The following is an 11,963-nucleotide window of genomic DNA, read 5'->3' on the forward strand; positions in this document are numbered from 1 at the left end:
TTCTCTCTCGTATTATTCGAATGTCTAGGAACATTTTTGTTCTATTTGTGATGTTTAGAACACCATGGTGGCAAACATTTAATTAGAGGAAGATTAATTCTAATATTTGCTGTAGGATGTAGGAGTTAGATTTTAGGGAAGCAGTAGATTTACTCAGTAGAAAGTTAGAAAGCAGTGAAGGGTGCTGAAAGCAAAGCCAAAGTGCACTGTGTTAACATAGTCAGGGACAAGATCAAGGCTAATGCAGCCCAAACTGCATACACGACCACCAAGTGACTAACAAATGTCACTACCATACAACTGGTATTGAAACAAAAAATGAGAACATTCCATTTCATTACCAGGTGTGCACCAAGCACTACACAGCTCTGAGTCAGAACCGTTCGCTGTAGAAAATGTCAGTTTTCTTCAGTTACCTATTTTTACACCCAAAGTTCAATCATTTGTTTGAAAGTTATATTTCAACATGGTCAGTTAGACATTCATAGATGTCCTGAATCATAGTTACATAGTGCTTTACTATGAAGAATGTTCAGTAATGAAGAACAACTGACCGAGACCATGACACACGCCTTCTCATCACTGGTGAGTGATCAGTAATCAATACCTTTTTCTCAACACAGCAACATCTGATTAGTTATTTTGGGTGTTGTCGTGTTGTGTGCAGTTGGAGAGTCCTCTGCTCGCTGTGGTCATCGTGATTACAGGTATTGGCGGGACCTTCCAGTACGGCTTCCATATCTCTGTCCTCACCTCACCTTCAGTCGTGAGTATCAAAGTTGTAAAAGTTATAGATATTAGTCTGTAGTTGCAAAAAAAAAACGTAGTGGGAGGAAAATAAGGTTCTTTTCCTTAGATCAGATATAGATTCCCAAAGGTAGCAGAGAGTAACCTTTGTGAAAGTTTATCAACTGATCATTTGTGAAGCTTTAAGACCTGATGATTCCAAAACCCTTTGTCACCCGTATCCTAGTTTATGTGGCACTTCACTGGCGTCGGGGTTTGTCTCAAGTGACAGTAGGATGTCGGGTGCACAACATGAGTCACTGCCAGCGGCGTTTTTGCTCTGGCAGGCGAGGTAACCATGCGCTGCTCTGCTTAGACTTTGTGCTTGTGTTTTAAGTACGTGAAGAGGCTGGTGAACGCCACGTGCGCCCAGCGTTACGGACGCGCCCTGGAGGCCTGGGAGCTCTCGCTCTTCTGGTCTTTCATCGTCTCCATATACAGCGTTGGGGGCCTGCTGAGCTCACAGTGCGCTGGGCGTCTAGCCACCATCTACGGGAGGTAGGAACGCATGCTTCCAAACTCACACTGCTTTGGGGATTAGAGGGATTTGATCAGAATTATAGTTTCTAGAGTCGGCATGTGAATGAGAACTATGCAGGTGGCTTGTAGAACCATAAAGTCTAAACGACCAGATGAGTCATGCGATGGGGTGAATGTCACAGGGTGAATGGCCATAGAAATGCAGTCTCTAGAGCAGCCATACAGATGGGTGCAGAAATAGTAAGCCATAATTATTTGTGAACGACGCAGCCTCGTCTTTATGATCCCTACTGCAGTTCTTAATACGGGTGTATAACCGCAGAAGAGCCTTCCCTCGAGTGGCTACGTGAAGACGAACTATAGCCTCTTCAACAGGACAGGCATTTGAATTGCAGCTTCCATGCTACAAATCAAATCTCTAGATAAGGAATAGCTCCCCTGTCAGGATGGAATGATGATGACTGGGGTAATGATTAAGTTGATGCTTGTTCAAGTGTGAGCACCTGTGCCGTGAGCACTACACTCCCCACTGTTACTGTCACTGCACATTGGACGTTGCTGCATTTTGCTGTGAAGATGTGGATCGTTTTAATCAATTGAACTAAACAAATTATTGAGCAATTAATTCCCTCTGGGGGAGACGCCGTCGTTTAATTGTAGAATCGATTTGAATATGTGCTGAGGAAAAGAGGCAAAGCTCCAGCAGGTGCTGAATTTGGCTGAGTTCAGAAATCTCTCGGGTGGTCACCCCCGCCGTGCTTAGTGGTTCTAAACAGGGTTCCTGCTTTAACAGACCCGACACGGCCCATCCGAGAATAGAGACTGGTTGTGTGGAAGCAGTGAGGTCATAGGGCTCTGCGCAGCATCTGAGATCAATTTGCAGACAGACAGCATTAACAGTATGTGTGGATCTGTAGTCTGTCCACACGAGTCCTGCTACATGTGTGTAGATTATGATGGCTGTGCTGTCTAGCGATTCTTCCTGTTGCTGTGCAGGGATGTGTGTATAAATCATGGCGTCTATGTAGGCGTATGTGTAGATTACGATGACTGTGCTGTTTAAGATCCTCCTGTTGTTGTGTAATTAGGAAGCGATGCCTTGTACTCAACAATGTGGCGCCGTGCTGATGGGGTTCAGTAAAATGGCCAACTCGTTCGAGATGATCATGGTGGCGCGCTTCCTCTATGGCATTAATGCAGGTGCTCTACAAACTCATCATCACCTTCATCAGGATTTATGTAAATTCTCAGCATCATGGTGGCTTTGTCATTCATCCAGCAGAATCAACATCAATATTAACAAAGTTAACCAAAAAAAAGTCTGATAAGGAGAATGAGAGGGGAAAGAGTAGAAGTACTGTTCTACATCAGACATGTCTGGGGCTAGGGTGACCAGCAGGTAGGGTCACCAGGGACGTGTCACCAGCTCTCTCAGTATAACTATTAACCTAATCCATTTAATTAAAGACTACAGCTTGTCAACGTAGTCAGAAGCGCTGGAGGGACAGATTGCCATGTGGAAAAAAGAGGTGACATTTTTTTAAATTGTGATTGAAGGGCACGAAATGAAATTAAGGGGATGAGAGAGCTAACATGGTGAGTGTAGGAGCAGTAACACTGAAAATCTCTGCCCCTTCTTTTTCTTTACTGTTGCACTGTGTATGTGTGTGCTGGGCAGGAGTGAGTCTGGCTGTCCACACCATGTATGTGTTGGAGTGTGCCCCCAAGAGGCTGAGAGGGATGGTGGGCGTGTCTGTGGGCTGCTTCGTCTCCATGGGCAAATTGTTTGGACAGCTGCTTGGCATCAGGTGGGTGATTATGTCATTGGTGTGACATCAAATGGGGTATGTGGACAAACACACATGACAAACACATTAATAGATTTCCACGTCACTGCAGTTGCATACTATCATTTGACTGATGGAACACATGCAAACTCAGTAAAAATGATATTTTTAGACAAACTTTAAAATGTAATTTGTTATTAAAAATCCTTTTTCTGGTCCTAGTTACCTGTTTTTCATTGTACTATAAATATATAATCCTGTTTCAGGTATTCCAGTACTCTTCAGACAAAATACATCAGCACAAATGGCAATGGTGCAAATCTGCTGTAAATGCAATTACAGGCTCGCTCTCGCTGTGCATTGTGACTGAAACTGGTGTGTGTTTGTTTGTGGTTATAGTGTGGTATTTGGGACAGATAAGTGATGTGTATGCGTGTTTATAGTGAGGTATTTGGGACAGATGATAAGCAATGTGTGTGTTTACAGTGAGTTGTTTGGGACAGATGATGAGCGACGTACGTGTGTGTGTGTTTAGTGAGGTGTTTGGGACAGATGATAAGCGGTGTGTGTGTGTGTGTTTACAATGAGTTGTTTGGGACAGATGATGAGCGATGTGTGTGTTTACAATGAGTTGTTTGGGACAGATGATGAGTGGTGTGTGTGTGTGTGTGTGTGTGTGTGTGTGTGTGTGTGTGTGTGTGTGTGTGTGTGTGTGTGTGTTTACAGTGAGGTATGAAAAGTGGCCTGTGTTGAAAAGTGGCCTGTGTTGCTGTCCTTCAGTGGGCTGATTGGTCTTCTGCAGCTGGTCTCTCTGCCCTTCCTGCCTGAGTCTCCTCGCTATCTGCTCCTGGTGCGCAGTGACAGACTGGCCTGTGAGAAAGGTGAGGAACGCACACACGCAACCTAACAGCTTGCAGAAAGGTGGCACTCCAACAGTAGCACTGGCTGCTGATGTCTGGTCTGAACCATTAGAGTTCGAGCCGGAGCATTAACTCGAACAGCAGTCCTACACTTTGTGTTTATTAGAGCCTAACAGCACATATGCATGTGTGTGAACGTGTCTGTGTGTGCGCGTGCGTATGTAGCTCTGAGGCAGATCCTGGGTGCTCGTGGGGATCTTGCTGTGGAGGTGGAGGAGATGCAGGTGGAGCACGCTGCCTTGAAGGGTGTGAAGAACCATGGCGTCCTGGAGCTCCTGCTCTCCCGCACCACCCGCTGGCAGCTGCTCACAGTCGTCGTCACCTTTATGACGCTACAGCTGTGTGGCATCAATGCTGTGAGTCTCTCTCTCACACACACACACACACACACACACACACACACACACACACACACACACACACACAGCGTACGAGTTAGAGTTCTTCTTTAGGAACCTTCTTCAGATCTGGAGTGCCACGCTGTGGGTGTTTGGTGGTTCCTTTAAAGCTCCTGCTCCTGCACCACCATGAGCTGCTGAGCTGAAGTGTCAAATGGGCCGTTAGTAGAAATTCACATGACAGGAAATCAGAAATCTTTAAGAGCCGTGTTGGGAACCAGGGTGTTTTAGTTAATGAATCTAATTCCTCATGGTTAGTGATGGATAAGATGTCATTTTGTTCATTTACAATATAGAATCATTCATTTCCTGCATTTATAACAGACAAAATGTCTGAGAACACATGCAGTCTTTGCCCAGATAAGACTAGCACAACACAAAACTAGCACACTGCAAGACTACTAGGAACTAGATTAAGAGCCTCATTCATTCCTCATTCAGTGTGTTTCAGCAGGTTTTTTGCAGTTCTATTTGCATTCCTTTGACTATGGTGAGAAAGGTTTGCGTATGTGACAGAAAGAGAGTGAAAGAGAGAATGTGTGTGTGTGTGAGGAAGTGAGAGTGTGTGCAAGAGCAGTGTGTTCAGTGTTCGGAGTCTCTGCAGGTCTACCTGTACTCCTCTGATGTGTTTCGTGCCGCGGGGATTGCAGGCCACAACCTGCGCTACGTGGCCCTGGGGACGGGTCTGTGTGAAGTGTTCACCTCCATCGCCTGTGTAAGCCATCAATCTTCTGCTCCCACTACACATACCTACACACATGCACAGGGGAGGAGGAGCCCCCCTCCTGCACACATACGCACACACAGGCACGGATATACACACACACACACACACACACACACTGGGTTGTCCAGGTCACCTGTAGGCTGTGCTTGTCTGTGCTGCAGGGGATGGTGATTGAGAGAACAGGGAAAAGGCAGCTGCTCATTCAGGGTTATCTGGGCATGGCCACTACACTGGCCATCCTCACAGTCACACTGTACCTGCAGGTCAGTACACGCCGTCCTCGCCGCACTCCTGCAGGTCAGTACACGCCGTCCTCGCCGCACTCCTGCAGGTCAGTACACGCCGTCCTCGCCGCACTCCTGCAGGTCAGTACACGCCGTCCTCGCCGCACTCCTGCAGGTCAGTACACGCCGTCCTCGCCGCACTCCCGCAGGTCAGTACACGCCTTCCTCGCCGCACTCCCGCAGGTCAGTACACGCCTTCCTCGCCGCACTCCCGCAGGTCAGTACACGCCTTCCTCGCCGCACTCCCGCAGGTCAGTACACGCCTTCCTCGCCGCACTCCTGCAGGTCAGTACACGCCGTCCTCGCCGCACTCCTGCAGGTCAGTACACGCCGTCCTCGCCGCACTCCTGCAGGTCAGTACACGCCGTCCTCGCCGCACTCCTGCAGGTCAGTACACGCCTTCCCACACTACTGTGCCACAACAAAAGCGTGGAATTCTAATCACAGCATATGAAATGTGGTTGTGGTGGTATAGGTTTATGTGACACTGTGTGTGTGGTGGTGTAGGTTTATGACATTGTGCTGATATGTTGTAGATTGAAGTGACACATTGCGGTGGTGTAGGTTTGTGATATGGTTACGTTAATTTAGGTTTACAGATGCTATGGTTGTGGTTATGCATGTTTACGTGATGCTGTGGTCATGGTGATGTAGGTTTATGTAGTGCTATGGTTGTGTGGTTGTAGGTTTACGCGGCACTGTGTGTGGTTGAAGGTTTACATGGTGTGGTTATGCAATTGTAGGTTTTCATGGTGCTGTAGTTAAATGTTTACATGACATGGTTTGTGCAGTTGTAAGTTTGTGATGCTGTAGTTGTGGTGATATGGGTTTACGTGACGTGGTTGTGGTGATGGTTTACATGATATGAATGTGGTGATGGGATATGTTTACGTGATTCTATGGTTCTTTGGTTGTAGGTTTACATGACGTTATGGTTGTGCAGTTCTAGGTTTACATTACGTTGCAGTTGTAGGGTTACGTGACGCTATGGTTGTGTGATTGTAGGGTTACGTGACGCTATGGTTGTAGGGTTACGTGACGCTATGGTTGTAGGGTTACGTGACGCTATGGTTGTAGGGTTACGTGACGCTATGGTTGTAGGGTTACGTGACGCTATGGTTGTAGGGTTACGTGACGCTATGGTTGTAGGGTTACGTGACGCTATGGTTGTAGGGTTACGTGACGCTGTGGTTGTGCGGTTGTAGGTTTACGGTTGTGCGGTTGTAGGGTTACATGACGTTGTGGTTGTGCGGTTGTAGGTTTACGTTTCATGGATGCCATACTGCAGCGTGGTCCTCATCTTCATCTACATCTTCTTCTTCTCCGTTGGACCAGGTGGGTCCACATTGCTGGAGTGGGTCATTGCTGTAATTATGTTGTTGTTACTGCATAATTATTATATTATAGTAATTAACACTAAGTATTACCAGAGGCTCGCTGTTGTACTACTTGTCTTGTTTGTAGTGTCTGTTTTTCTCTCTCTCTCAAATAGCTGCTGTAACAGCACCTCTGCCTGGTGAAATTTTTACACAGTCCTTCAAAACAGCAGCATTCACATTGGCGTGCACTCTGAACTGGGCGGGGCTCTTCTTAGTGGGCATGGTGTTCCCCATCATAGTGGTGAGCCCAACCCCCCCCCCCCCCCCCAAACACTTGCACTACACAAACTGCCTGCATCCGGAGCAACTGCCAAGGAGACGCATCAATATCGCATCATTTTCATTCTCAGTTCCAGCTGTCATTGGTTCCAGAATGATCTATTTGGTGCTTACAACTGAAAGGAATCTGATTAGTTGCCGAAAATAAATTGAAAGATGTTCACTGTGTTTTGTTCACTAGGGCAGTTTTAATTAACTGGAAGAAACAAGAGAAACTTGTGTAACTACCTTAACTTGTGATCACCTTTTCTGTATTCGACTGTAATGAAAGCAAACCCTGCATGTCTAGACGCACAGTTTTGCATTCAGTTTAGAATTATGCTGCATTTGGGCCACAGTTCTGTTAAACGTAGTTCTGTTGAAGGTGTTAATTGCTGGGGCTTCTCCAGCGTCACTGTTCATTGTCTCCTCACTCTGTTACTGTTTTCTCTCTCTCTCCCCACATGTCTCTCTTAGGAGCATTTGGGCTATTTCTGCTTCCTCATCTTCTTCATCTTCTGCCTCGGCTCCGGTTTGTTTGTGTGGTATCATGTTCCAGAGACCAGGAACAGGAGCATCTTGGAGATCACTGCCGCATTCGAGCAAATGCACAGCAAAGACAAACTCCCGCTCGAGACCAAGCAGACCAAGCTTCAAGCTCTTCACACCACTCAGCCACAGCATGGCCAGAGCACCAAACTTTGATTCCAAGACTCATATCGCATATAAAAAATGTAGTGTCCAGTAAATAAACTGTACAGACAAAATGGTATGCAAACAAAATAGATTCCAATAAATAAACTCCTTACTGTTCCATGGCATCAATTTTGATAGGCTTGAGAAAACCTCAAAAATCAGCTTCTGTTACTTTGAAAAGTGGAACAATATATTTGTGCTCTGAATCCCATCCAAGTTTTTCAGAACACCAACACAAAGGACACTTAATATGGTTCCTTTATTTTTGAGAATGATAGTCAAAGCCTTCAGGGGTTAGCTATGACATTTACAAGTCACAATTAAAAAATCTGTATGTTAGAATGTTAGAATTTAACAAGTCAATTTAGTTCAATTAAAGAAAATGCCAATGCGGTTGGCCTTAAAAATGCTTGTTCTGTTTACACTGTTGATCTCTCTTACAGAATTAGACAAATGCTGATTATCTTATCTTTTTAGCCGTGTGTCAGTGTCAGATTACAGCAGGTCTGTCAGAAGTGCCATTCTTCCGTGGGTGAATCTCAGGACGTTAAGGGCTCTCGGACATATAAACTTACTTTTACAAACGGAATTTGTTTAACACGTGCCTGAACTGTGCCGATGTCAAAGCTGAATAGCTACGCATGTCTTTAAACGTGCGAATAATAACCAGTGTCGCTTCGCTTCGTTGTCAAGCGCAGGGAACTGTGTTCGGAAAACTATAGACATTAGTCACAAAAAGAGTGACTCACGAAATGAGTTCATTTTAAGGTGATGCGCGAAGACGAAATGAACGCGCGTTTGCTCTGCTGAGCGCGAGGGTATAGATCGGTCTGGCGTGCTCGCTCAAGCCTCGAGGGCAGGGGTCCCTGCGGGTGCGCTGCTCTGATAACACTATCTACGTGCGCAAACCCGCGCTCTGCCCCGTACGCCCGCACCCATTTTATGCACTGGAAAGGGCTTGCCCGCTCACGACTCTTACGGCAGGTTTACGAGGTGTCCGCGTAACGCTGCAGCTTTGACGCGCAGCTGAGGCTCACGCGAAGAGAGACATTCTAGGTTGTGCACAGCACGCGACAATGGATGGATTCCTGCAGGAGGCGGGTGCGATGGACGTGCAGGCAGGAAAAGGCGACATTCACCATAGGTGAGAAAAAGCATTTAAACCAAAGCACTTTACGCGTGGCCGGGCTAATATTGGGAGGAGCTGAAGACTTTTGCATCAGTAGAGTAGTGACGGATGTTGAGAATGCATTGAAACCTATATAACAAGAACCCACCGTTATGTAGAAGATTGGGATAAATCACGAGAGGTCAATATGTGCTCATACTTGAGCAGTAATGGACAGCGATGTAACGGGGGGGGGGGGTATAACCGTGTCTCCAGGCCCGTGCTCTTACCATTCGCATAGGCAAATTGACTTCCTATAGTCTAGATATGCAAATAAGGAATACGTTACACTTACTAACAGTCAGGAGTAAACTTTTAAACTCTGCGCGATGATTGTTCTTTGGCATGCTTCCCAATATGCCTGCCAAGATTTTAAACGATGTTGTCATGGTTCTCTTTTTTTAACTTAACGCTCCTTGGCCCCGAGTTTCTACCTCCCCGTGGGGAATCCATGACGTCATCTCAAGCGCCGTTCGATTACTTTATTAGCTAAAATTAATTGTGTTAGACAAGCCCCCAAAAGAGTCGATTACAGCAGAATTTGTCCAAAAATCAGTGAAATGTTACGTGTTTTCCTTTTCAACTCCCAACAACAAATGCAGACAAAACCGTTAAAAATTGTAAGCTTGAGCAATAACACGTTACATTATATAGTATAATATATAATTATAATAATATGTATATAATATATAATGTATAAAATTATAATAATATGTCATCTATTAATGCACTTTGGACTGGCGGGGTCATTTCTATTGTAAACGACCAGTTGAGTAGTTTTCACTGACACTAGCACCAAAAGTGAGGTTCCTTCCCTTATCTACCTATATCTACCTAACCATATCATCTGCACATTAAATGCTAAGATACGAATCTATTGGGAGAAAGATGCATTAGGCTATTAGAAGGCCTGAGACTCACATACTGTAGTCACACTACCATACATTTATCTAAAGAAGTCTATAGTGATCTTGAAATTACTTTTAATTAACTGTGGTACATTGTTTTATTGTAATTCTTTTAAATGTATCAGATGTTGGTTATCTTAATACAGTAAGTCTTTTATTTTTTAGTGTTTTCTTTCTTATTTCAATTGCACAGTTTTCACCATAACTAAGCAGTTTATTGTAATCTATATGAAACCTAATCGTTACAGCTTCTTGAACTATAGACTACATGGACCTACAAATGCACACTGGAGATGAACAGAACATGGAGGGTGGGTGAAGTGTCAAGGGTGGAGAGTTTGCACCATCAGGTTGAAACAGCAAAAACAAATGAACTAATTAATTAATTATTACATTTACCCATCAGTAGACATTTGCATTTTATTATATTGATGACCCCTCAGAGTGCAAGAGGAATTGCAAAAAAACCTTTAACCATGCACAGATAGGAAGAGTAGAAGGACATAAGTTGGAAAGAAAAACATGCAGCTGCTAAGTGGAAAAAATGATCAGGACTGTTTCTGTGGTGTTTGCATTTAAACACAGCTCTGAGAACTTATCCCGTCGGACTGCACAGTAGACCCATTTCTGATTGATTCTGTTTATGCAGTAGGTAAATTTCCTATTGGCTGTACAGTAGGTTCATCTTAGATTGGCTAAACAGTAGACTTATCTTTGATTGATTCCATAGTAGACTTATCTCTCCATATGATAACTAAATCTTTTACCAGGTTTGCACCTTACAGACGACTAAAAGTCAGGATTCACCTGGTTAAATATTAATCACAACTCCATATGCAGTGAAAAAGAGATTGAGAGAGTGGACCCAGTGCACAGCTGTCTCTCTGTCTGTCTGTCTGTGTCTCTCTGATACACACATACAGCTTTTGGGCTAAGAACAATATGAAGCTTCAACTGAAAAAACTGTTGGTAGGACAACCTACCAAGGGTGATACCAGTTGCATTCAAACATGACTTGCTGTAATGAGCATACTTATAAAAACATAGAAATTATAAATTTAGTAAGGTTAGTTGGAAGTAAGCCATCATTCAAGTAAGCAATTGGTGATGTTTTTGTTCTTTTTCTTTCAGATAGGTTACTGCTGAACTTGCTAGATGTTCTGCTAAGCATTTTGCAGAATTGTACCAACCAGTGTTCTTACTCCAGACTGGGATTCGGGTCCAGAGTTTCAACACTTTGACTTGTTTGTCTTCTTTGAATTGGGCCAAAATAAAGGCTCCACTTTGGGCAAGCACATCTACTGGGATTTTATCATCCTGGAACTCTGCGGAGTTGAGGCACATATCAGGATAATCTACTGTTCCGACCATCAGCTCACTTATCTCAGAGCATCTTGGAGAAAAACACATATATTTTTATGATGCTAAAACAGTGGGTCCAGACTCTTTTTCCTCACACACTAGATACTGTGTAATATGCATTCACATTAATAGCTAAATAAGAAGCCCTGGGTTATGATATTGATATTTCCCATATGTATTGATTTACCATTGTGCCATCCGATAGTGGGAAAAATAACAGCGTTGCTGAGAGTAGGCGGAACTAAGGACCACCCACAGCACAAACCTCCTACATGATGTCACTGTGTCACGTCACCCCGTGCTTATGCTACGTGAACATGCACCACGTGCAAATGGAGATGCTGCCAAAATGTGTGAGGGTGCTGATAAGGAGAGCTTGGTGTGTCTGCGTTCCCTGATATAACGCAGCTATAAAGGAGAGCAGAGAGAGTCTTCGAAATATTAATGTTTCTGTGGAATCAGAGGAAACTTTCAGAAAATCTGTTGACTTCTCCTCCTGTCAGTATCATAGATGCAAATGTCGCAGCGAGTGTCAGAAAGTGCCATGTAAGGAGTCTCAGTTTGCTAAGTGGCGAAGCAGATCCCAATAAACAAATAGTAATAGTTCAGGCTGTGTGTGTGCTCACAAAGTCAGTGACTGTCTCTCCTGTGTCTCCACTCTAGGGTGTTCATCAACAAGAGTGTTAATCTGGGGAACATTAAGTGTTATGGCTTCGATATGGACTACACTCTAGCCAGTGAGTACACTCTATAAAGCAAGAAGTTTTTTATCTAGTCCTTTCCGACCCAGTTCCAGTCTGAACCTAGTGA

The 11,963-nt window shown here is 44.5% G+C and overlaps 2 protein-coding genes across 4 annotated transcripts in view; both read left to right on the top strand.

Moving 5' to 3' along the window:
* The first annotated feature begins 486 nt into the window (after window positions 1-486).
* On the top strand, window positions 487-7,724 carry slc2a11l (solute carrier family 2 member 11, like). The gene is given in 14 exon segments (XM_081702759.1): window positions 487-585; window positions 668-766; window positions 1,124-1,284; window positions 2,355-2,374; window positions 2,377-2,466; window positions 2,945-3,074; window positions 3,497-3,514; window positions 3,804-3,934; window positions 4,139-4,329; window positions 4,976-5,086; window positions 5,260-5,361; window positions 6,642-6,717; window positions 6,875-7,002; window positions 7,497-7,724. Coding segments are annotated over 14 exon segments (1,542 nt in total). The 5' UTR covers window positions 487-528.
* Window positions 7,725-8,597: 873 nt separating this feature from the next.
* Window positions 8,598-11,963, top strand: part of nt5c2l1 (5'-nucleotidase, cytosolic II, like 1) — a 12,935-nt gene continuing 9,569 nt past the window's right edge. The window contains exons 1-2 of one of the 3 annotated variants that reach the window (XR_003410386.3): window positions 8,598-8,859; window positions 11,817-11,890. Coding sequence is in view for 2 of the 3 variants with exons in the window: in XM_027006513.3 (XP_026862314.1) it covers window positions 8,792-8,859; window positions 11,817-11,890 (142 nt within the window). In the remaining variant the exon portion in view is untranslated. The remainder of the gene's footprint in view (window positions 8,860-11,816; window positions 11,891-11,963) is intronic. The other 2 variants (XM_027006513.3, XM_027006512.3) reach the window with 2 other exon arrangements.

Source organism: Electrophorus electricus, chromosome 19 (genome assembly GCF_041902795.1).
Source record: "Electrophorus electricus isolate QZ-2024a chromosome 19, ASM4190279v1, whole genome shotgun sequence".
Classification (NCBI taxonomy): Eukaryota; Metazoa; Chordata; class Actinopteri; order Gymnotiformes; family Gymnotidae; genus Electrophorus; species Electrophorus electricus.